Below are 25,456 nucleotides of genomic sequence, written 5' to 3'. Positions count from 1 at the left end.
TCTCGGAATAACAGGGGGGTGCAGTTGCTTTGGATCCAGCATGAATTGTACATATTCTGTAATTCATTAGATTGTATGAGAGGTAGTTTGGACAGATTGCAGCTGTCTGTAGCCACGAGTCAGCTTGTATTATTAATTACAATACAAACAGCTGTCTATTAATATTAAGGGTACAACTGCAGGCCTTTCACAACAGCATTATCTGAGATGGTGGGTTATGTCTCTTGCGATAAACTGGTCTAGATAGGCAGTTATTGTAAAATTGGTGTATTCCCCCCCCCCCCCCCCCCCAACACCCCGAGAAACAAATAAAAATATATAGTTTTTTTATTGTTTTTTTTAATTTGAGATACTGTAGGGCATAATTATTGTTCGCCCCACTTTTTATGTTCTTGTCAGCAATGTAATTTGTACTCTGCTTGGCACAAAACCCTTGGGTGGTTATTTTGTAGCACTACCATTGCTTTACCTGATGGCCTGCTGGTTTTGGGAAATCCAGAAAAGTTTTTGTCAGATAACTGATTGTCTCTTAATCTATCTAGCATTTGTGTTTTTTAACCCCCAGTTCAATCACTACTTAGGTAATTGTATTTCTGTTTATTTTGAGAGTATGAAAAGTAGATGTGAGGTTCCTTTGTAATCCAGACACAAAGGCCAGGTGTTAAGAATTTAGTCAACAATAGAATATTTTAATATTAAATATTAAATAGGAAGTACAATGCACTGGAATTCCTTTATGATTTCACTTTATTAAGAATTTAAGCACACTGGTGACAAAATACATTTTCTGCTGAAACTAACATCATAATATATACTTTAATGTGGCCTATATATTTCAAAACTCTTAACTCATTGGGTTGTATAAACCTCTCTGATTGGATTATGATTGGATCAGGCTGTATGTGTTACAAGGGTAAAATATTGAATATGTATTAGATTTGCTTCAATTGCTTCTACATACAAAGATGTTGCTATCCAAGTTCTTATATAAGTGTCATTTGTATTCTAATAGCAGACTTCATCAGACATTTGCAATGTTTATTGATCTTTTCTACATATTTTTAGTAGTAGAACAGTATTGTATCATGTTAATTAAGAGCAAGGGGATAATTGGCACCAAAGGATAATAGTACAGTGTGCTTTTAATTATTACTTTTTTCTTTTGATCTTCATTCTTCCTTCTTCCAAACAATAAAATGCAGACCTTCTAGTAATGATTGTTATGCAAGTCTGTTTTTCTTCTTAGTGACCCAGTTTCTGGGCTGTTATGGCTTCAGAAACATACAATCTCCTCAAGATTGTCATCACCAATGATTGTCCAACCTTAAATTTCATTAAAAGATTTATACAAAGCAAATGGCAGAAAGCACTCGGCTTGGCAAAAATAGAAAAACGTAAAGTAGGTCTGTATGATAACTGATGCCATGTAACGCTGGTAAACCATATTAACAGGGGGACAGCTGCAGGACTTTAAAACAAGAGTAGCAACAACAAACTATACAATATGTAGGGGAACATTTCTGTATTTCAGAAGTCATGATTGATTGTTTGCTTGTTTATGGTTATGAAGAAGGCTTGGTTTAATTTTAAAAATAAATAATATCTCATACAATAATTGAACAGTATGTGTACATCTTTGCTGGGTGCCTGTGAGCCCCGCAGTGTTATCAGTTAGAGCTGCCACAGTTCTCCTTTGAACACCCTAGCTCTGCTGTTCATACCATGTGCTTGCATTGTGGGAGAAAATATAGAAGTTCTGAAAATGCACGTTTCAGAGGATAGATGGTATGTTGTCAGATGCTCCCTTGCCGCCACAGTTGCCGTAGCATTGAGCAGAGTTTACAAAAATTGATGATTCCACATATCTAATTAAAAATGTAAAGATAAGCTGAACTGTAGTGCTACGCTGCACAACAGCTGATTCAACTTCACTGTGGAAGAAGAGAAAAACACTCTGCCAGGAAAATTAAAAGGAAGCGAGGCAAAATAACCTACTTGGAATTTGGAAGTTGCACCAAATTTTGCATTTGATGCAAAAAAAAACTTTAAGCTAGGTGATATTCAGAATTGTCTGTGTTGTGCTTGTTTTTGGTTCATTTCTGTAAATGCTATGGCCAGCTCCTGCTAAGAAATTATAATATCACATTTTTTTTAGTCTCCAGTGCTGAGGAAGTGGTTTTGTCTTTTAGGCCTGTAATGTTAGAAACACTGTGATTTTCATTCATCACTGTTTCTAGGCATGTGGCTATGAATTTTAATCGCTATGCAATTCATCCCTCTCTCTCTGCACAATTTAGAGGTGTGATCCTCATGAGATGTTCCTCCTTATGTTGTCTGATGTCAAATTAAAGCAGACATGATTAGGACACATTGTAATTAAACAATTGCAGTGATCCAGATTGGAGGATATCTTTATTATGCAAAGAGTGGCGCATCGGAATAACTCCATCAATTCCCAGGAAGTCCTCAGCGTGGTGACTGGTGACGATAGTTTAGTCGAGTAAAACAAGTATCGGGACTATTCTGAATGCTTTTGGACTATTGTGATTATGTAATTTAGCTGACAGCTCTATCCAACATGACTGAGATGGTTGTTCTGACACAAACATATACAACAATACAGAGAAATGTACAACACCACTGCCTCTTAACTGCTGGTGATGAGATGTGAGTAGATGTGTGGTTCCCCCTCGAGGCACATGGAAAGGAGTCTTCTGAAACTCCACTTAATTCCTTCAGAGTGGTTGTCTATGTAGGTGAAAGGGTAAGAGGTCCTCAGCTGGGCCACAGACGTTGCCTTGCCCTTTGACCACACTTGGCATTCGGGAATCTTCTTTTGTGATTAAATTAGACTGGTCTTTGCAAACGTTCATGTGGGGTGTGTTTGTAATGCGTGTTTCCTAAGTACTAAGTAATTAGGCAAGATAAAGCAATTCCTTATATCTGTTTAGCCAAATTGTTTGTTTTGTTATTCATTTTGTTACATAATATATTTCCATATTCATGAGAATAAGAGTTTTGTTGTCTTCAAAGTAATTCAGAGTTATGGCAATTTAATAATAATACAAATTATTATTATTATTGACACACACGTCTGTCGCAGATAGGGTAGTAAGGTTTTGTTTCTAGGACTTTTCTGTGTTTTGGGTTGCCTTAAGCAGCTTACTGACTTATTTCTCTTAGGCCAACAATTCAATCCATTCAAGAAGGTCTCTAGAAAACAAAGGTGTTATTCAGCTACACAGTCACTGCGTGATGCTGAGGAGAGTAATAATGTTTGTGTGACTGAACCACGTCATGGGCCCAGCGTATATTTCTTCTCATCGGATTAAATCGGTTCTCTGACACTTAGGGCCAGAACAAATTATTGATGATGATTATTATTGTCTAAACACATTTTCAAATACAGAATTATCATAAATTGACAGGGAATTAACATATGCATGACATACAATAAATTATGCAGACAAACAAAACATATGCAAAGGATACAGTAACTGGAATAAATGAGGTGATGGATTATCATAGAGCAGCTATTAATAGTGACTGTGATAGAACGAGATTAAAAAAGGTACTGTGATCTTTCTGTAGTAGTGTGTGAAATAGTATTAATCTGTATTGACAGTTTATAGGTAGCAAAGCATAGAGAGTGATCCTTTGATTTATAGACATTGGGGAAGTGTACATGCAGTGTTTTTAATTTGTGAAATGTTGATGTGCGTGCACATTTGGCCCGAAAACCTCTGCAAAATCAGCCCAAGAGAAGGACAGTCAATCACAAAAATCGAGTGAATGACGTAAAAATGACTAAAACATGTTTCCACATGTAAACTCACATTTCACATGTAAATGCTACTGAGATAATTGTATGTATCCCTAAATGACTACATTATAAAAGTGGTCACTTTATTGTGGGTTTTAAGGTAAAGTAAGTTGCTGATGGACATTTCATGGTTAGCAATAATGTATTTCAGGTTAGTGGCAATGTTGAAAGAGTTAAAAAATGTTGTTGTTGTTTCCAATTATCATGCTCTCTATGTTGTGGGTTCAAATCACGGGTGGGGCAGTGCTGTTGTACCCTTGAGCAAGGTACTTCACTTAGATTGCTCCTGTAAAATGCCCAGCTGTATAAATGGGTATAAATGTATAAATGGGTATAAATGTATATATGTACAAACGTAAGTCGCCCTGGATAAGAGCGTCAGCTAAATGACAAAAATAATAATAATTATAATAATAATAATAATAATAATAATAACATTGGAGCGGTGGCTGCTGCTGTCTGATCATGGCCCCCGCTGTCAACAAACAGGCCTCCCCACTCCAGGCGGGCAAGGAGCGTTGGCCAGGAGGAGGAGGAGGGGGGTCTCTCCATCCTGCCGAGCACACACGTGCTGCTTGTGGCCAACACTCCTTGCCTGGAGTGGGGAGGTCCTATGCCCCGCCTGTTTGTTGAGCTGGGGTGCCAGTCAGTGTTTGCACCAGGGGGCACACAACAGCCGGCATAAGGGCGTCTCCACCCGGACACGGGGGCACTGCAAGACCAAACCACACATAACAAACTCTGTGTATCCAAACACTGGAGTGTGGGATACAAGCGCCACGTAGGCCCAAATGCTTAACCACACCGTGTGTGCAGGGTCCGGAATATATAATTTCAATAAACATGGACATTTGTCTGCAAGGGATTGGGATTTGAGCACATGTATAGCTGTTGCAATACCCGTTTGTTGACTCAAGATGATCCTATTAGCCACATGGTACCAGTGCACACATTCAGATTTTGTCCTTTCTTTCAGTGCTGTGTAAACACAGCTCACTAAGTCACCCTTCGCCTTCTTTTATAGGGTGTTTCGGTCGGCATGGAAACATATTTCTTCATGCTGTTGTGTTTTCCTATAACAATCGTGGTGATGGTCCTGCTCACTTGGAGATCAGGACAGTTGGTGTTCGCTCATCAAATGTCAGATGCCATTAGCCAGAGTGTTGGAAATCCTCTCTGGAAGTCTTACTGTTTGTCGTGTTTTTTCATCTCCAATGGTCTACATGGCTTGTGGGTTTGGAGCATGAGGACTACCTGTGGTAAAAACTATTCCTGCTACATCAAACATGATCAAATTCACCAGACTATCTCAGGCCCCTTGTTTTTCACAGGCAAAATGTGTTCTGGTTATAGGAAGTGTTGAGAGATGCGGGAATAAAAGCCTGTGCTTTTTTTTGTTCACCAAGGCGTAAGAAAACATAATGGAGACATTCAATCCTCATCTGTTTTCTGTCATACAGTTGTAGACAGAGTGTTCCGGATGAAATACGTACTGTTAAAGACAAAGACACAAAAGAGAGAAGATTACAAAAATAGAATTTTACTTTTATTCTGAGAAAAACATACACTTTTATGATCAAGTAAATAAGTGGGCTTAGTTTTAGTTTAGGTTTACTAGAGATGCCAAAAACAAGAAACAGCCAACTGAAAAAAAAAAATATATATATAGGCTATAAGAGACAAATACTGAAATTAATAGTTGCTCAGTGCAATCAAAGTGCTGGTAGGAACTTCTTGGTTAATTCATTCTTGTTCATGTGACATCTGCAGATGCTTTTCTCTGTGTTGTAAGACCTATGATAGTGGTCTTTTGAAGATAAAAAGCTATGAAAACCTGAGATTGTGATATATTGAGGGAAAGAGCAAGAACACCTGTGGAATCCGTTTTGTCCGTATGTGCTCAGAAGCAGATCCGTACACTGTCTGAACACCAGGGTCGTAATGACCCACCCTTCAGTGCTAATGGATTGTAGCAAAGGTCATGGGCTGAATACATATATTTTTTTGCCAGTCTATAATGCAATCGTTTGCCTGACCAGCACTGAGGCAATTGTATGGTTTAGGGCATAGTAGCTCGATATCAATTTTGTTCTCCCAGTACTGCTAATTATATATTGGTTAAGAGTAAAGGACAAATTATTTCCAAATAGAGTGATACCCCAGAGAGGTGAAAATGTATTAAGAAGAGATTGTGAAGAATTTTTTCAATAGTCACTTGCTTAATTCTTCTAAAACAAAGTAAAACAGAATGGCTTTTTTTTGTTTTGCAAAGTGGCTGAAAGATACCCAGCCGAAACTCCGAACGATGTGTGAGGAAGTCTGTGGCATATTGTTAATGCCATTTATACCCGCAGATGCTTCACTGAGATATTCCAAAGAACAGAATTATTATTTTGGATTGGGCTGCCCTTCTTTCAGGGAGGCAGTAGCATAATAAGGTCTTACTTTGAGGTGATGGGTTTTAAGATGATCCCTTTCATGATCTATAAAGCAGAATATCCTGTGCCCCTGCTGGCCTAATTTTTCAAGGTACAGTATTTTGCTCTAAGCAGTTTCCTTAAAACTGATGATAAAAACCCTTGCTTTTGGTCTTCTTTTCTTTTGGTTTCCTTTAGGTTTTCTGTGTAACTGGAGATGAAGGTGAATATCTCTGAACTATTTTCCGTGGTGTTCTCCTCAGACTGTTAATTGAATGTGATTATTAGCAAATCAATCTGTCAAGGTTCCTCATATACCAACACCATTGCTTAAGGTCTAATAGACTCCCGGGTTATTGAGATTCTTGCCTCAGGGCCGTGCATCTGTGCTTTCAGAAGTGACCTCTTCAATTATGATCTAATTTGCTATGGATTTTCTAAACAGTATATACTGGATTCTTGTCAGGCAGCATTTGTATCACTTAGGGAGTGGGAGCCGAACACCTGTTTGTGTGTTTTTTTTCACTGTTTAGATACTGCATGTGTAAATGGATGGACCACAAGCTCCCAAAATTAGTCCCATAACTGACTTAGTGTCAATGCCCATTAGCTACAGTGAGGGGGAAAAAGTATTTGATCCCCTGCTGATTTTGTACGTTTGCCCACTGACAAAGAAATGATCAGTCTATAATTTTAATGGTAAGTGTATTTTAACAGTGAGAGACAGAATAACAACAACAAAAATCCAGAAAAACGCATTTCAATTTTTTTTTAAATTGATTTGCATGTTAATGAGGGAAATAAGTATTTGACCCCTTCGACTTAGTACTTGGTGGCAAAACCCTTGTTGGCAATCACAGAGGTCAGACGTTTCTTGTAGTTGGCCACCAGGTTTGCACACATCTCAGGAGGGATTTTGTCCCACTCCTCTTTGCAGATCCTCTCCAAGTCATTAAGGTTTCGAGGCTGACGTTTGGCAACTCGAACCTTCAGCTCCCTCCACAGATTTTCTATGGGATTAAGGTCTGGAGACTGGCTAGGCCACTCCAGGACCTTAATGTGCTTCTTGAGCCACTCCTTTGTTGCCTTGGCTGTGTGTTTTGGGTCATTGTCATGCTGGAATACCCATCCACGACCCATTTTCAATGCCCTGGCTGAGGGAAGGAGGTTCTCACCCAAGATTTGACGGTACATGGCCCCGTCCATCGTCCCTTTGATGCGGTGCAGTTGTCCTGTCCCCTTCGCAGAAAAACACCCCCAAAGCATAATGTTTCCACCTCCATGTTTGACGGTGGGGATGGTGTTCTTGGGGTCATTCCTCCTCCTCCAAACACGGCGCGTTGAGTTGATGCCAAAGAGCTCGATTTTGGTCTCATCTGACCACAACACTTTCACCCAGTTCTCCTCTGAATCATTCAGATGTTCATTGGCAAACTTCAGACGGGCCTGTACATGTGCTTTCTTGAGCAGGGGGACCTTGCGGGTGCTGCAGGGTTTCAGTCCTTCACGGCGTAGTGTGTTACCAATTGTTTTCTTGGTGTCTATGGTCCCAGCTGCCTTGAGATCATTAACAAATCCTCCCGTGTAGTTCTGGGCTGATTCCTCACCGTTCTCATGATCATTGAAACAACACGAGGTGAGATCTTGCATGGAGCCCCAGACCGAGGGAGACTGACAGTTATTTTGTGTTTCTTCCATTTGCGAATAATCGCACCAACTGTTGTCACCTTCTCACCAAGCTGCTTGGCGATGGTCTTGTAGCCCATTCCAGCCTTGTGTAGGTCTACAATCTTGTCCCTGACATCCTTGGACAGCTCTTTGGTCTTGGCCATGGTGGAGAGTTTGGAATCTGATTGATTGATTGCTTCTGTGGACAGGTGTCGTTTATACAGGTAACGAGCTGAGATTAGGAGCACTGCCTTTAAGAGAGTGCTCCTAATCTCAGCTCGTTACCTGTATAAAAGACACCTGGGAGCCAGAAATCTTGCTGATTGATAGGGGATCAAATACTTATTTCACTCATTAACATGCAAATCAATTTATAACTTTTTTGGATTTTTTTGTTGTTATTCTGTCTCTCACTGTTAAAATACACCTACCATTAAAATTATAGACTGATCATTTCTTTGTCAGTGGGCAAACGTACAAAATCAGCAGGGGATCAAATACTTTTTCCCCTCACTGTAGGTGGGGGGTTACATAAAAACAAGTGGACACTCTACCATCCATAGTCATGGGATCAGATATCACGAAGGAGCTTTATATTGCACACCTGATTTTGCGGTTCAGTTGGAGGAATGGCATTTCCCTGATTTGTTAGTTTGGGTTTAATTTCAAGATTGTGTTGATGGTAATGGTAATGGATATTTGTGGTTTCCTATGTTCAGATTATTTCCCTGAGAAAAGTGGAGTCTCATGTTCTGTAAATAATAGGACCAATTTGAAATATGGGCAGCTGACTTTGTTATATTATAGTATAGAATAGTATAGTATAAAATAGTTTAGTATATACAGGAAAAGACTAAAATAAAACACCAAAAAATAACCTCAAGAAACATAATTCCATATATTTATACATTCCCACAAGTTGTACATCACAATCTACTTTTTATTCTATGCAGTAATATCCCACGTATCTGTAATATTTCCATAATCTCAAAACCTTTGTTATTGCAAATATATATGTATATGAATACATCCCACTGCTAAAAGACCTTGAGACTTACCAGACCCTTTTTAGCAATATGAATTACATTTTCAGACAGAAATCCAGCATTAGAAAAGGAAAAAGTCTAGAAAGCATTTCGTTACAGAAACATTTTTGAACTTATCTGTAATATGTTTTTCAAATAAAGGTATAATTTTCTTAATTAATTTCACACTTTGCAGTATATTTAATAACTCTACCAATAAGTGGTGTTATTCACACTACTATAACAACTACTCATATAAGTACTTCATCTGTAGTGCATCACTGGAATTATAAATATTTGTAAAATAGTCTTTTTTTAAACAAAGTTCTCAATCCAATCAGGGGAGCTGAAGGCACAAATGTTGCAATAATGCTGATTTCTCTGATTCTGTTCATCACAATTGCAGTTCTGAGCTGCAGCTGGAGAAAAAAAATCTGCTTTCACATACACAGCAGAGACCAGAAACAGAACACATCTCCATAGCTTTCTGGTTATCAGTTTGTTTCTCAGAATTCTATGTACAAGAAAGGTGGCCATGTCAATAGTACCGGTTTAAGTAAATTCACCGAAAATGACGTTATTCTATTATGCCCAAATGAAGGAATTTGAATAAAGAAACATCACTTCTTCCCTTCATGAAGGAACAGCTACTAAAACTATGAATAAATTCAGTTCAACACAGCCATTGTGTTTAATTGTTCAGTGAATGAAACATATATAGTCATTGCTTTATAACAGATGTTTTTGCTGAGCTTGGAGGCAGGCATGTTCAAATTAATGTCAGTTTTTAAGAATCATCTACAGTTAATTGTCTGAAGACTTCTTTCCAGCTATGAGTTAAGTCTCTGTTGGCTGAAACAGGTTTGCAGACATACATGAAGCCTTTTTTGTTATCCGATGCTCTACCCAAAGTGGCACTGAAGGAAATGATAAACGTCAGACCTTCATGACAAGCGTGAAAAGACAGAGTGGATAATTGTGGATCATGATTGGCTTCTGAGCGCATCATTGCTTATTAGATAGCCTACCATATGGAAGACAATGAAACGGTGTTTGGTATTTCTTAGCTACTGCTGGTGGAAAACAAAAAAAAAACATTCACCCCCATGGGTAATATCTATATGGAATTTAATATCTATTGGACGAAGTTTGGGTAAGTACACTTATTAATAAGTTTTCACCAGTAGGATCCCGCTGTTGCTGTGAAAGCTGTCTGACCTAATTTCACAGGCGACATGACGATCGCTGCATACCAATTTTTCAAGCTTCAATTTTTTTTGATCTGGTTCCAGCCCACATTACATTAAAGTTTCCACTTCATGCCACTCTGCCTTTCTGTTCCTCACAGTTGAGCACTCTTTTCAAGAACCAACAGCATGGCAAAATGCTCACCTCATCAACAACTGCTTGCAAGTCCTTGATGGTGCAAACTGTCATTCAGCATTTCCCCCCCCCTTGAATTTAATTTCTACCACAAAATACTTATATTCAGTTTTTTATAGGGAAAATCAGCAATGTTACAGTCATATCTGCGGAACAGACACTGTAATTCATGATCAGTGCTTTGAGGTCAGCATCAAAAATATAAAGTTCCTTTGGCAAGAATAGATTGATAGATTTACAAAATGTGTCCTTTCTAAGCAAAATGCAGCAGACTTTAGCATGATTCAAAATCACACAAATTCTAATTACATGTACAGTGATAGCTTCCATTCTCATGCATGCATTGTCAGATATGTTTTGGCACATACTAAGCATTCACAATACAAAGCCTTCATTTTCTTTTTTTGTCCGAAATTAAAAGCCACCTCAACTCTCTTGAACTGTAACGGGATAAGTCTCACTTGAATGTCAAATTTATTTTAGGTTGATTAAAACAAAATCAGTTAACACAGTGCTCCGACTAAAGGCTTGGCCAGAAACTTCCTGTGAATGTACTTACTGTTCTTCTGAGTTTGTCCCGAAAGCTAGTGCAGGTGCAAGCAGTATGCTTTGTATGAGATGGTTCATAGCTAATTTAAAAACCTGTGCTCCCCGTGGGTAGTGAGCAGCTTTTCCTGTCTGATTTTGTCTTCAGGTCTGCCGTATGGATGGGAAGAGGCTTACACAGCAGATGGGATCAAGTACTTTATCAAGTAAGTACTTTCATGTTGCTCTGGAGGTGAGGTTTCATAGATATTCCCGCTTCATAAACAACAACAGTGTAAGACAATATTCAACTGCAGACTGGAGAGATTTCCCCAGCCTTCCATGCAGTTTAAAATTCACTAGGTTATACTGACACTGGCTATTTGAACATGGCTGTGTTGGAGTGGGACAGGAGCATTTCTTTGATCCCCGGGTAAACAGTTCATTCATCACTCCGAGGGCAGAGTTTTTCTGAATACCGACAAAATCATTTACCTTTTGTTTGAGGGGAGATTTAATTACATACATTCCTAGGTTTTGTTTCCACGTTGAAATTTCTGTGCTCAGTGCAGTTCAAGCATAAAAAAAACCCAAATGTAGCATGAATTATTTTAAGTGCTGAAATGGACTCTTTAAATGTGAAGAGTGCATAATTCTATGTGAATGGGTTTGCTTGGTTTGCATGCATTTAATACAAATTACTTTGTTCTGCTTTGCTAGCTGAAGATGTCCTATTTTGCAATCAACATCCATGTCATTTGCAGCTGTTTGCAGCATTTCATGTCCGAATGACATGGAAATATGTTGTGTGCTTTTAGATGGATCCTATTTTCCCAAGTTAGATTTAATTTTAAAGAAAACCTTGCCATTTAAATCCATTTCTACAAATGACCCATCATTTTGATAAACAGTGGGTATAATCACTTGGCATTTTTAAATGGCTTTTGTGTACTGCCATATAATTTCAAATTCCAAGAAAACTAAGCGAAGAAAAATGTTCCTTAGGTGGAGACAGCAAATTATCTTCACAAACAGTCTTAAAAAATGGGTGCTTGAAGGCACTTTTGTACCTTCTTCACAGCTTGTGGTACACAATTGAATTAGCCTGTGCTGTTCAGACCCAAGGTGAAGAGTACCAATAAAAGCTTATTCAGGCTCCGAGCTTTAAGTTCCTTTTCCAAAAATAGGTGTTTTATACATTAATAGAAATTGATAATTGCTGCAAGGCCTTTTTTTTCTTTGGAGGTAAATAGGAAAAATGTCCATGAATATGTTTTAATGGCATTCACTTATTTTCTATTTAGCGTTAAGATCCATGTTTTTGTTTGTTTTGTTTTTTCCTGTTTTAATTATTTTTGTTGTTTTAACTAAAAGGTTTATTCATTAGACCAGGAGCCAAACATGACACCTATGATTAGAAAAAGTGCCTTCATTTACTTGGTTAGTTGTTTGGGGTTTAGAGGGTTGCATTTGAGCCCATTGCATTGCATACATACAGACGTGCTCATATTTGTTGGTACCCCTCCACACAAAAAAACAAAGAATGCACAATTTCCTCTGAAATAACTTGAAACTGACAAAAGTAATTGGCATCCACCATTGTTTATTCCATATTTAATAGAAATCAGACTTTGCTTTTGATTTTGTTTTTCAACATAATATTGTAAATAATAAAACAAATGAAAAGGGCTTGGACAAAAATGATGGGACCCTCAACCTAATATTTTGTTGCACAACGTTTTCTGTAGCTCTCAGTGAGACTTCTGCACCTGTTAACAGGTAGTTTGGCCTTCTGTTCAATCTGGGGTCGATTTTCCTCTTGCGGCCTCGCCCAGGGAGGTTGGCTACAGTTCCATGGACCTTGAACTTCTTAATAATATTTGCAACTGTTGTCACAGGAACATCAAGCTGCTTGGAGATGGTCTTATAGCCTTTACCTTTACCATGCTTGTCTATTATTTTCTTTCTGATCTCCTCAGACAACTCTCTCCTTTGCTTTCTCTGGTCCATGTTCAGTGTGGTGCACACAATGATACCAAACGGCACAGTGACTACTTTCCTCCATTTAAATAGGCTGCATAACTGATTACAAGATTGGAGACGTGTGATACTAATTAAAGAAACTAATTAGTTTGGAATATCACTATAATCCAATTATGTATTATATTTTCTAAGGGGTACCAACAAATGTGTCCAGGCCATTTTAGAATATCTTTGTAGAATGAGCAATAATTCATCTCTTTTCATGGCTTCTTTGCTTTATTCTATGACATACCAAAGGCATGCAAGTATACATGATGCAATAGCTTTTAATTTCATCACTTTTCAGGAGGAGTGAGGCATTATTTCAATGAGCTGTAAGGGTACCAACAAATCTGAGCATGTCTGTATATGTGGAAAGCATATATTAAAATCCATGTATTTTAATACAACTGTTTTGGAAAATTATATTGACTACGGCAGGAGTTGACCTGTAGTCTACAGTAGGGCAGAGTAGCGCTGTGCTAGTGCTGGTGGGGAGGGCTCTGTACCTTCACAACACCTGTTATACCCGTATGGAAAACTCCCATATCAATAATATATGTTTATATGTTTATATTGTATTCTAAATGTATTACAAATATATAAAACATATCATGTATGTATTGTACATATATGAGTTTTTCATAAGAGTATCTGCTTTGATGCCATCTTTATTTAATCAATATAATTTTCCTAATAAGATAACTTGGCATTCGGATTTAAAATCAACCCTGTAGCAAATGTTGGGTTTCAAACCTCCTTCATTAACGTGAGCTATTGCAAGGACCAGTTTGTAATTTAACCCCTTGAGGCCATGGGGAATTAAGAATGATTATTATGAGTTGGTTTGATACAATTGAATTACCACCTGTGTCTGTTCACCATTAACTGGTAATAAGTTAAAGTGTTTTCTTGGATAGGATGAAGAGATCTTTGGTTTATAAAAGTTGTGGACAGGCATACCAGGATTGTTCTGTTAATTGTTCTGAAACCAAAAACTGAGCGAAAAAATGGCTGCAAAGGAATTAATTAATGAACTCCATACCGATTATAGTTTTCCAGTTTGTCACACTGGATTTATAAATGTTAAATAAATCTATTGAGCTGTTCAGTTACTAGCAATAAATATATATCATCATCATCAGCCTTTATCGATCCACTGCTCGATGAAGGCCTCCCCAAGGTATTTTCCACTTGTTTTGATGTTCAGTTTCTCTTTTCAGGTCACACAAAGCTTGTGATTTCAGCTTCCTATCTCTTGCATGGTCTTTTTCATCCCTCAGGATCCATTCAATAGTTTCTATTGTTCATCTTTGGTCTGTTCTTCTTGCAGTGTGTCTGGCCCATTGCCATTTTAACATTCATATGTGTATGTATGTGTGTGTGTGTATATATATATATATATATATATATATATATATATATATATACACTGCCAAAAGTAATTTCTTACTACAACATTTTTTTTTTCTTCTGTGAAGAAAAAAAATCTTCCCTGAAGATCCGTGGGCCAAGAAATGTTTTCTTGGTGAATTCTTCTTGGCTCAACAAATGTCAATTCCAGTCAGATTTTCCTTGCAACAAGAAAATATTTATTTATAACTAAATGCAAAAGACTAAAATCAAAGGAACAAAATTAAGGATTCAAAACAAGCACACAAAAAACATCAATGGGATGTTGTATTAAATTGAAGATTTCATTTATTGATCCATCAAAATATGCATTTTAGATAATGTACCAACTGGAGCAGCATCATACTCTTTTTCAAACCAGTTGGAGCAAATGTTCCTGCAGAAGAGCCTTGCTTGTCTTCTTCTCTAGAGCAAAGAACAAACCTGTTACTCCAGTATTAATACTATTCATTTTATATAAGTGGCATGCATGATGATTCAGTTATGTCATTGTTGACTTTTAAGCACATCTGTGAAACAAGATGACACAATGTTACACTGCCAGACAATTTCACAATATGGACTTACAGATATTTTTGTTGAAATTACTTGTTCATATTTTTTATTTGGGGTGTTCCTTATTGTACAGTATAAGATAAGTCATATCATGCAGTTTGCGTGAGCAGACAGCAAAGTTAATTCAACTTAAGGCTTATTTTATACGAGACACATTACACAAAACATTGTATCTATTTCGGCACCGCTGTGTGTTAGCAGGGTAATCTGTAATAGGACTAATACCAATACGTTTACATGCTGTTATGGAGTCCTGAGTTTGAACTGAATGTGTTTCTTCTAATACAATTTTATGAAACAGCATTCAAATACACAATTTGTAGATACAATTACTTAACTCGCAACAACAATAAAACAATATTATATAAAAAATATTTTCACAAAATACCAAAATAGGTTAATGACCTCTGTGTTATCTAGTTATCCATTTTCGAAAGCTTATTCAAGCATGCGTTGGAAGTTACTGACCCCAATAAGGTCTGCAATCACACGAAAGTCGCCTTCATTTTTTGACAGAGAAATATTGACAGCAGTTTGAGTGATCCTGTTGTGTAGAGATTCAGTGCACACACTCTTAATCGCTGATCGTTGGTCCGCCATCTTCGTTCATCTTCGGACTGAAATATTTACTGCAATAAACTAGCTCTTATTGTGTATTGTACTGCTGTTACTGTATGGTGATTCTTGAAATGTCTATATTTAGTTTAATCTGTAAGTCGCCCTTGGTAGGGTCATCTGCTAAGAATAAATCAATAAATAAATAAATAAATAAATAAAGAATAATATCCCCTGGAACTGAAGGTACTGTTTTACGGCATTATTTAGGGTTAAGTTAGATTTTACTTGCTGTAAGAAATGACTGTTGTAATTAAATTCAGTTTCTTACACCAAGAAAACACAAGATGTTTTAACTTGAATGAGCTGGTCGAAATAGATATGTTTTTCTTCTTACAAGAAAATTCTTCTTCTGGTAAGAATCTCAATAAATGTCCTTTGGTAAAATTCTCACGCCAAGAGAAATCAAGATGTTTTTGCTTGTGCTGTGCTGCTGGAATATCTAAGCATTTTTTCTTGTTAAAAGAAAATTATTCTTCTGGTAAGAATGTCAAGAAATCACTTTTGGTAGTGTGTGTGTGTATATATATATACACACACACTATAAGCTTACATATACACATGCATCTCACATATACTGCAGTGTCTGAATATGAATATGCATATGAATATGCCTTAGCAGGGCTTCTGATTGTCAGATATTTGTATCAGTCCTGTGCTTCTGAAAGGTTAAAAAAAAAGGTACTATAAATATCTGTATCCATATGTGAACTGGTTTAAACTAAACAGAGTGCAGCAGAAAGATAATCTTGGGTATTAGTTTACACCCAGTTTCATAGGCCTATAAATAAGCACAAACAACTGTATATTTTTGGCATCTGTAAAAATATATATTTATATTGGCCAGTATCCGTAAGCACCACATATCTGTATCTGCCACTATATCACAGATGACTGGTAACTGAGGAATGGTTTTGAACATATCTTAAACTTGACCCCGTTTAAGAATTTTAATTTCACAATAAATGTTGATCTTCGGTGACTTGCCTTTATTGGGGATCATAGAATAGAACAGACGGAGATAAAATGTTGAGTCAGTTCTTTGCTTGACACCCACCCAACACAGGCCTGTACTGCCAACACACTGATGAAATGACTGCTATATATATAGTGGAATATTAAGTAGGCCTTATTGGTCACTGCAGTGTTATAGATAGCTAACCAGAGGAATTGTGTGCTATTTCTGCAGCAGCAAGGGAAGCTGGACTTTGTGGCCTTTACCTGATCAGTTATTCTGGTTGAATTCAGGAATTCAGGCCATTAAATCTTTGCAATGTTATCTGCTGCAGGGGAGACCTGCATTACATGTGGTGTTACAGTGCATATCAATGCATGTGGTTCTTCAAGTTCATGTTGTTTGTTTATTATAGGTCTCAGAGACATGATCGAACTTTGCAGAGAAGACATTTTAAATGAAAATGTAACATTTTAACAAAAAGTAGTTTAGGGTTTCCCACAGAAATTAGCATAGGCATGCCGGTCTTTTACTGAATTGATGAGCGGTGCTTTTAGACTGGCCATGTTCGGTGGGAGAATATACAAATGTGAATGATTTTGGTACTTAAGCTGCACTTTCTGATTCTGGTGGCGACACGTAAGTTAAACCAATTAAATAACACATTTGGTTATTTGACAGTCCAGTTTATCATAGTATACATTTCAGAATGGCAAATCAGAAAGCCTATTATATAAGGATTAAGAGTAATTATTATTTAAACAAGTTTGTAATATAAGCTTGGTGGTTCCTCTCGCTATCGTAATATATAACCATGTTCCTTAGATTCAAGATCTGTTTTGTTTTAGGCAGATTATATTCTTAAGGTTAGAATAATGGAGAGTTAAGTGGCTTTCACTCTAATTTATTTTAGATGTATCTTTATGATCAATATACAGAAATGATTGTACTCAGACTTATATTTTTTAATCCTCTCTTATGTTTGACCTTGAAAACGGTGTGTAATTTCATTTTTAACGAAGAATGTGAAAAACAATCTTCTGAACTATGAAATTTTTTTCTGGTTATGGCTTTGGAAGAATCTTTACAATTGGACGAGCCATTTACAAAAATAATTTAGTTTGGTGACAAATGCTTGAAACAAAGCTTGTTAATATTCTTACATTTTCTACATTTGTCCCAATATTACACATCAGTTTGCAATGTTCCTGTCAGGAAATAAAACCCTTTCAAAGTTTTGAAGGAGAGCTACCTATGTCACCTTTCCTAACATAAAAGCATTTATGTATGTATGTATGTATGTATGTATGTATGTATGTATTTATTTAAATAATTATATAAGACTGAGTGGAAATAAATGGATGGATTTTCATTACGGTCTTAGGTGATGGTGATCTTGTCAGAGCATTAATTGTTCTCCCTGTCAGTTCAGAGCTCTTTGACCACAGACTAGTCCTCTGTGTTTCTGGGATCACAAAAGGGTTCGGCTCTCTCTGTTCACAGATGGAAAGACGTACTGCACAGTGGAGGGTCATGTGTCTCACTAATCTGAGATTATCTCCTGGTCTCATCATGGGAAATTGTGTCAAAGCTGTTTAGCCACAGTACATTTGCCCACTCAAAATAAACTGTTGTGTTAAGCATGTGTGTTCTGATTCCCTGATTTTATTACATTTTTTTCTATAAAATGTTCTCTTCCTTTTTTTTTTGTGGCAGTTGTATTATTATTTTTCTTTTCAAACCCTGTCCCTCAGGAACAAATATATAAAAGTATTTTTCCTCTCACCTGTCGAAATACACATCCATCTGTTATCCAATCCTCACAAAAGAAATTGTACACATTTGGTTGCAACATAAATATATTCACTAGGCCGTCCAATATAATAAGTCTGTTTTTTCATGCATTTAGAAGATTGTCACCAAAATATATAAACTTTAGACATAGCCCTAAGACTAACTGCAAAGAATGAAAAGCACTGTTAACATAAAAGGATTCCTTTATTACATAACTTTTTGAACAGCAGCTGAGGAATAAAAGGCACCTTTTCCCCTTGAGTTGTGCTGCACTAATGGATCTGTACTTCTTTAGTGCTTTGTGGAATAACTATGAACATGCTGTAAGGTACATACATTAACAGCTATCAACTTTATAATGGCCTCATTTGTCATAAAGTACCTACCTCCAGTTTGCTATACAGACAATGATTAACTTTTTTTCATTTTTCTTTTTTACATAACCCAACTTTGAAATTCCAAGCATAAATCTTGTATGTTTTGTTTCACCAGTTGTTGGACATTTATTTGTCATAGAAGATAAGTCCATAAATCAATTAGGTTATAATTGCCCCATTTCTTGATTGGACAGCTCATTAGTCACACTCCGTTTTGAACAGCCTGCAGGAAGTAACATTTGGATAATTTTGTTCCCAAGTTTTGTTGATCTTGTTCTGGTTAGTTGGACTGTGATTGGAAATCCATAGTTCTCGAAGGATCAGGGGCAAAGGCCAAATATCCATTCGGTTTTGCTCCGTTGACCTATTTCATGTAATCTGTGAAACATGCTTTTATCTATGTGTGACATTTCTGAGGCTCTTGAAAACGAAAAAGAAAAATCTCAGCGTCTAATTCTCAGGTGGAGAACATTTATTTCTGATATTCCAGTCCATATGAGTATATATTCATAACAGGATCTTTAATTTTATAATCCATCATGACATGCATCACACATATAGCTACAGGCCTCAAAACACCCCAGAAGTGTGTTCTGTGGTTTAATGGAAGGCTACATGTTTAGTAACCCCTGTTAAAAGAATACAGACATTGAGATAATTAGCCATTTTATAAGTTAACTTGTAGTTTTATCTCATCTCAAATTCCTTTAATACATTTAGAAATTGTGACAAAATAAGAGTACTGATGCGATCAATCCCATTTTTTTGTCTTTTTTAAAATGTATTTCATGCCCGGCTTTTTTCTTACCTTCCTCAGGCAAATAACATCATCTGAGTTTAGTATGACCACTTAGACAGTGTCAGCTGACACCGATTAATTGAAAATTGCATGCAGTTTGGTCCTGCATATGTAACAGTGCTGATTAAGTTTTTTCCAATTGAGGATAAAATCAATACCAGTAAGACCACTATTGCCTGCTAAACTGCATTAGTCCAACTGGAATTTGGAAACAGAGCTGTTATTTTAATTCACTGCTAAAGTAACAAATTTATAATAGTTTAGGAGTATTCCAATGCTTAATTGATGCAGTTTAAGATTGTCGGTTAAAATATGCATGGACTAAAATGTCTACATAGCTGAGAGAATTATTTGGATGTTGGTATTGAGGGGTGCCATTTAATTATAATGTGTGTAAATAATGGAGATGTAAGATAAATTGGCATGTCTCAGGTGAAGCCATATGTGGAGACATATGGACTTACGTGACACTTTTATTAACCCTGCTACCTGCTGTTTAATCCATGGCAGTTAAGCAATGAAATTCGTCACGCTGAGTTATTACTGTCCATTTGTTCCTGTTTATGACAAACTCAAACATCAGGTCTGAGTCTGGTTGAAATCACACAGAATTTACATGCAGGTTTATACAGGTTGATCAAAATCAATTGGACTAATAGGGCTATCGGGCCGTTTGAAACTTGTGACTTTAAAATCTGGTCATAGTAATATATATTACACAGTGATAAAGCACCTTTACAGGACTAAAATAATCCCTAAATAACTAATGCAGCATAATACACAGTACATATTAGCTGTATTGATTCATTGGTAACCATCATTTGAGATAAATAACCTTTGCAACTTAAGATGTAGGCCTACTGTGTATTGATCTCCAAACTTTTTCCTTCCTTCTTTTAGATCCTTGGCACACCACTTTTGCCATAGTTATTATAGAAGGGATAGGAAATGTGAGGAGAATCAAAGTCAGCAACATTATTAAAGTTTCCATAGTGATTGAATGTAACATACCCCACATTGTGAAAGTCTGTACAGAATGGAGTCTTATAATAAGGTCCGTAATATCACAGGAAGGTGTAGAGATTTGGTTTCTATGAATTAGTTTGAAACTTTGTGTTTTTGAAACTTCATGACTGCACTGCATATATACACTCACCTAAAGGATTATTAGGAACACCTGTTCAATTTCTCATTTATGCAATTATCTAACCAACCAATCACATGGCAGTTGCTTCAATGCATTTAGGGGTGTGGTCCTGGTCAAGACAATCTCCTGAACTCCAAACTGAATGTCTGAATGGGAAAGAAAGGTGATTTAAGCAATTTTGAGCGTGGCATGGTTGTTGGTGCCACACGGGCCGGTCTGAGTATTTCACAATCTGCTCAGTTACTGGGATTTTCACGCACAACAATTTCTAGGGTTTACAAAGAATGGTGTGAAAAGGGAAAAACATCCAGTATGCGGCAGTCCTGTGGGTGAAAATGCCTTGTTGATGCTCGAGGTCAGAGGAGAATGGGCCGACTGATTCAAGCTGATAGAAGAGCAACTTTGACTGAAATAACCACTCGTTACAACCGAGGTATGCAGCAAAGCATTTGTGAAGCCACAACACGTACAACCTTGAGGCGGATGGGCTACAACAGCAGAAGACCCCACCGGGTACCACTCATCTCCACTACAAATAGGAAAAAGAGGCTACAATTTCCACAAGCTCACCAAAAGTGGACAGTTGAAGACTGGAAAAATGTTGCCTGGTCTGATGAGTCTCGATTTCTGTTGAGACATTCAGATGGTAGAGTCAGAATTTGGCGTAAACAGAATGAGAACATGGATCCATCATGCCTTGTTACCACTGTGCAGGCTGGTGGTGGTGGTGTAATGGTGTGGGGGATGTTTTCTTGGCACACTTTAGGCCCCTTAGTGCCAGTTGGGCATCGTTGAAATGCCACGGCCTACCTGAGCATTGTTTCTGACCATGTCCATCCCTTTATGACCACCATGTACCCATCCTCTGATGGCTACTTCCAGCAGGATAATGCACCATGTCACAAAGGTCCAATCATTTCAAATTGGTTTCTTGAACATGACAATGAGTTCACTGTACTAAACTGGCCCCCACAGTCACCAGATCTCAACCCAATAGAGCATCTTTGGGATGTGGTGGAACGGGAGCTTCGTGCCCTGGATGTGCATCCCACAAATCTCCATCAACTGCAAGATGCTATCCTATCAATATGGGCCAACATTTCTAAAGAATGCTTTCAGCACCTTGTTGAATCAATGCCACGTAGAATTAAGGCAGTTCTGAAGGCGAAAGGGGGTCAAACACAGTATTAGTATGGCGTTCCTAATAATCCTTTAGGTGAGTGTATATAGGACTGCATGGCTCAGCTAGCCTGACAAAACCAGGGTAGGCTAGGGTAGATAAGGCTTGATCTAAATCCAATATACTTAGTATGATTACTTATGACCATTTGCACCAAAAGAGAATAATGAAATGAAGATCATGGATTTGGCCCCCATTGCTGCCAAGTTATTGGTGAATGTGCAGGATATCACAAATGCTTTGCAATCCCGTTCACACACCTCTCTGCTGGCAAGCTGAACTGTATTATCACTATTTGTGGTATAATTCGCAAATATCTAGGTCAGACTCTTACAACTTTGGTTACAACTGGTTAGTATTGGATTACAGTTTATCATTATGTGGATAATTATTATTTTGGGGATAATAAACAGTTGTTCAGAACCAGCATTTCTGAATCAAGGTCACTAGTGTTGAATTGCAATCGGTTTCTTTGTCATGTAAATCCCTTAAAGCACAGAGTTTAATAGACGGTTAGTTTCTTGCAGCCGAAATGTATTTTCAATCTGCCGAGGAAGATTAACTATTTTGTTACATTTTAAAGGAGGAGTTTATTTCATAGCATTAAGACCTACAGGAAACAGTTCCTGTAGTTAAGCATCGTTAGGACAGAAACCTTTCCCTCAAAGATGAATGTATAGACTTAAAAACGCTGTGGTTTAGGTGAAGAAGGGTTAGTAGTGACTCAGTTGTGACTAAAGTAGTAACTAATTATTCGGACACCGAGGCGTTTCAAAGGATTGGTACCATTTCTGTTGAATCTGTCAAAGGTGTAATATTTTATTCAATAAAAAAAGAAAACAGAAAATGAGTTGCAAGTTCTTGCAGTCATACAAAGCCCTTTTTTTGTAAAATTCTGCTGACAGATTTCCACCTGAATTTAACATCAGTAAATCTGAAATCCAACACATAACTCTGAGCACAGTTTGAAACATAAACCATCATACCACCATCCATTCCAAGAAAACCATGTCCAAGCACACACAAAAATGAGTTTGTATACACCATTTCCTACTCAATTATCAATCCACAGCCTCACAGTCAAAGAGTTAAATAAGCCTAGAACAATCCTTAACAACAAGAAGCCAAGACTCTTTTTTTAGGCTCACAGCAAATGAGATTTATTTTATTTAAAGTTCTACTTTTAAGTTCAGCACAAAATCAATATGTGAACTTGTAGTGAGGGTCAAGACGTCATAGTAGTCTATAAATATCCACCAACTTGAGGTGTATTAAGTAACACAATGCAGTATGTATGCAGTTTTGCATTTCCTTTGGTGGCATCATAGGAATGTCAATTTCTGAAACTTATTGCAGTAAATTCATGGTGTGGTTCTTGGAAAGAAAGATTTATTTTTAAACACTTGTGTTTGTTGTTTTCCTTGTTTGGAATAACTCTCGGAGGAAATGACATTTGAGTTTTTAAATATAAATTTCATTCTTCATGGCTTGAATTTCTAACGGGGCTTTGTTTTATTCCAGCCATGTGACTCAGACCACGTCATGGATTCACCCTGTGACCAGCACCCTCAGCCTGTCTGAGCGAGAAGGGGAGGACTTCAGCAGAGACCTCCCTGAACAGAGGAGTTAACACCGAGGACAAAGCTTCTTTCAAACTTTTTCTCCAGTGCAATTCAAAGACTCTTTAGCTGCCTAAATCCACAGAGCTGCACACTACAACTCAGTTTCCACAGAACACTGACATACTTAGCTGTATATAGATATAGAACAATATGTTTTATTTTCCAGATTACATGCGTGCTTGTGGATCTGAAAACTGTGAGAGAGTGCTGCACACATTATACAGTATTTACTGCTACAATTTTTGACCACTGCTGACCATTTGATTTTCATTTATATCATGTTTACATCAACCCTGAATAATGCAATGTATTTATCCATCTTTATTTAGTTCTGTTTTTAAAACAAATTTATTTTAAGATATTCAAGTTGCCTTCCTTTTAATTCATTTTAGATGGCACTATTAAGTCTTTTAAATGAAAATGCTTTTGTAGCAAATTCTTCTTATTTTGAGAGTCGACAGAATATTCAAAAACTGCCCAAGTGTTAGAATAATCCAGGCGTTTAGTGATGCGGGGGTGGTGGATGGAGATTTTGGGGGAGGGAAGAACAACAAAGTTAAAGGAAGGAAGAACAAACCCATCTTTGGGTCCTAGAGTTTACAGTATGAAACCCAAGTTAATCAAAGAGCTACCAAAAGAAACATACCATCTGCTCTCTTCTTAATCAAGTTATCTGAACTTCAGCTTTGAACTCCAGGCGACTCTCTTCACATTTTGTACCCTAATTGTTTTCCAAAGTCATAATAGGAAACCATACGACTGCTGCCAGATTTGACATGCTTTTGAATTCGACTTCCTACAAGTACATACTGTCTTTTTTTTCCTTTTCATTTTCAGTTTTGTACAAGTTAAATGATATTATATTAGAGGAAAAGATACGCCTTGTACCGACAGTAAGATAAAAAAAGAATATTATAGATTGTAACGTTGTGTGTATCGTAAAACACTAGTGACTAGGAAATCCAAATGAAGTGTACCTCTACTAAATCATAATACATATGATAAAGCAGTGGCAAGATGTTTCCTTTCTCTACCTTTATTTCAAGTGCTGTACCACTATTGTTCCTGACTGCAACTGTTATTTTCTTATGAAGCAGTTTTCCTCATGTCAAAAGATAAAGCAAACTAAGAATCAAAGCAGTATTTTGGTTACAAAATGGTAAAAGCTATTCTCCGTCAATATTTGCTCTTTCAACTGCTGTGTTAAATCATGAGCTCTGATCTTTCCCTTCATCCTCTCCTACCTCCCACTGAAGGCAATTCAGTCTTGATGTTACCAGTGCAATGTTCAAATGAAAAATTAATTCTGTGTGCCTGTAGATGAGAAGTTTTTTTTTTTTTCAGGTTACCTGGTGTTACATGCTTTCATTGTGATATATTCTGATAAACAACAAAGCGTTTGGTTTTATTTCTTTGCGGTACACTTTTAAAAACATGTTTTGTGGCCTGCTTACCAAAACGTACAGAATAAAGCAAATAGATGTGTGATGTGTGCCAACAGGCTCTTTTGTGAATGTATGCATTGAAAATTTAACTTTGTGTCCCAGAATGAACTGCTGGTCTCACTCGTTGTCCCATCACCCTTACAATTTCTGTAATGAACCATATGGAGTCCTCCAGTCTCAACCTCTGTATATTTTAGCAATTATATTTGAGTAGCTGACCCATGCTAGGTTTATTACCTCAGTATTATTATTTTTCTTAAAGTGTGTGTTGTTTCAGCTTTTATTTGTTTGTTTTTTCTAGTTCATTGTGTTGACTACAGGAAGTATATACTGAAGCCCTGCAATGACCATAAAACTGAATAGAAAAAACATAAAATAAATGGAAATTACTCTTCTATGATATTTGTGGAAAACATATCTGAGCAGTATGACACCTTATGTGCAATGACTTTTTGGAGTCACTGGTGAAGTCTTATATTTCTTCTTTCTTATATGCAAAAAATAATCCATACTGCAAACATTATTGGTTTATCAGCAGCAAATTGAAAAATACATTTTTAGAAACCAGTTGTTACACAAAAAAGCAGTGAAGTCTGCAATTGCTTAACATTCCAGTATATATTTCCAGTGAACATCTGGTATAATTTGTAAACTATGTATGATAATAAGCCAATCTCGTTATTTTGCACCA

General features: G+C 37.0%; 1 protein-coding gene and 1 long non-coding RNA gene across 6 annotated transcripts in view; one reads left to right on the top strand and one right to left on the bottom strand.

Annotated features, from left to right (window-relative positions):
• The window catches only part of stxbp4 (syntaxin binding protein 4), a 98,489-nt gene extending 73,675 nt beyond the window's left edge, over positions 1-24,814 (top strand). For 2 of the 5 annotated variants that reach the window (XM_066704663.1, XM_066704660.1), the window contains 2 exons: positions 11,011-11,068; positions 23,220-24,814. In XM_066704663.1, coding sequence (XP_066560760.1) covers positions 11,011-11,068; positions 23,220-23,227 — 66 coding nt within the window. In that variant the 3' untranslated portion in view covers positions 23,228-24,814. The remainder of the gene's footprint in view (positions 1-11,010; positions 11,069-23,219) is intronic. The other 3 variants (XM_066704662.1, XM_066704661.1, XR_010816816.1) reach the window with 2 other exon arrangements.
• On the bottom strand, positions 1,125-11,001 carry LOC136749979 (uncharacterized). The gene is made up of 2 exons (XR_010816817.1): positions 10,876-11,001; positions 1,125-5,315 (listed from the first exon to the last, which is right to left on the bottom strand). It is a non-coding gene; the product is annotated as an uncharacterized LOC136749979 (long non-coding RNA).
• Positions 24,815-25,456: the final 642 nt, after the last annotated feature.

The sequence above is a fragment of the Amia ocellicauda genome, chromosome 5 (assembly GCF_036373705.1).
Source record: "Amia ocellicauda isolate fAmiCal2 chromosome 5, fAmiCal2.hap1, whole genome shotgun sequence".
NCBI classification, from domain to species: Eukaryota; Metazoa; Chordata; class Actinopteri; order Amiiformes; family Amiidae; genus Amia; species Amia ocellicauda.
Note: the sequence above shows the minus strand (reverse complement) of the source record. Positions and strands in the feature narration are given on the sequence as shown.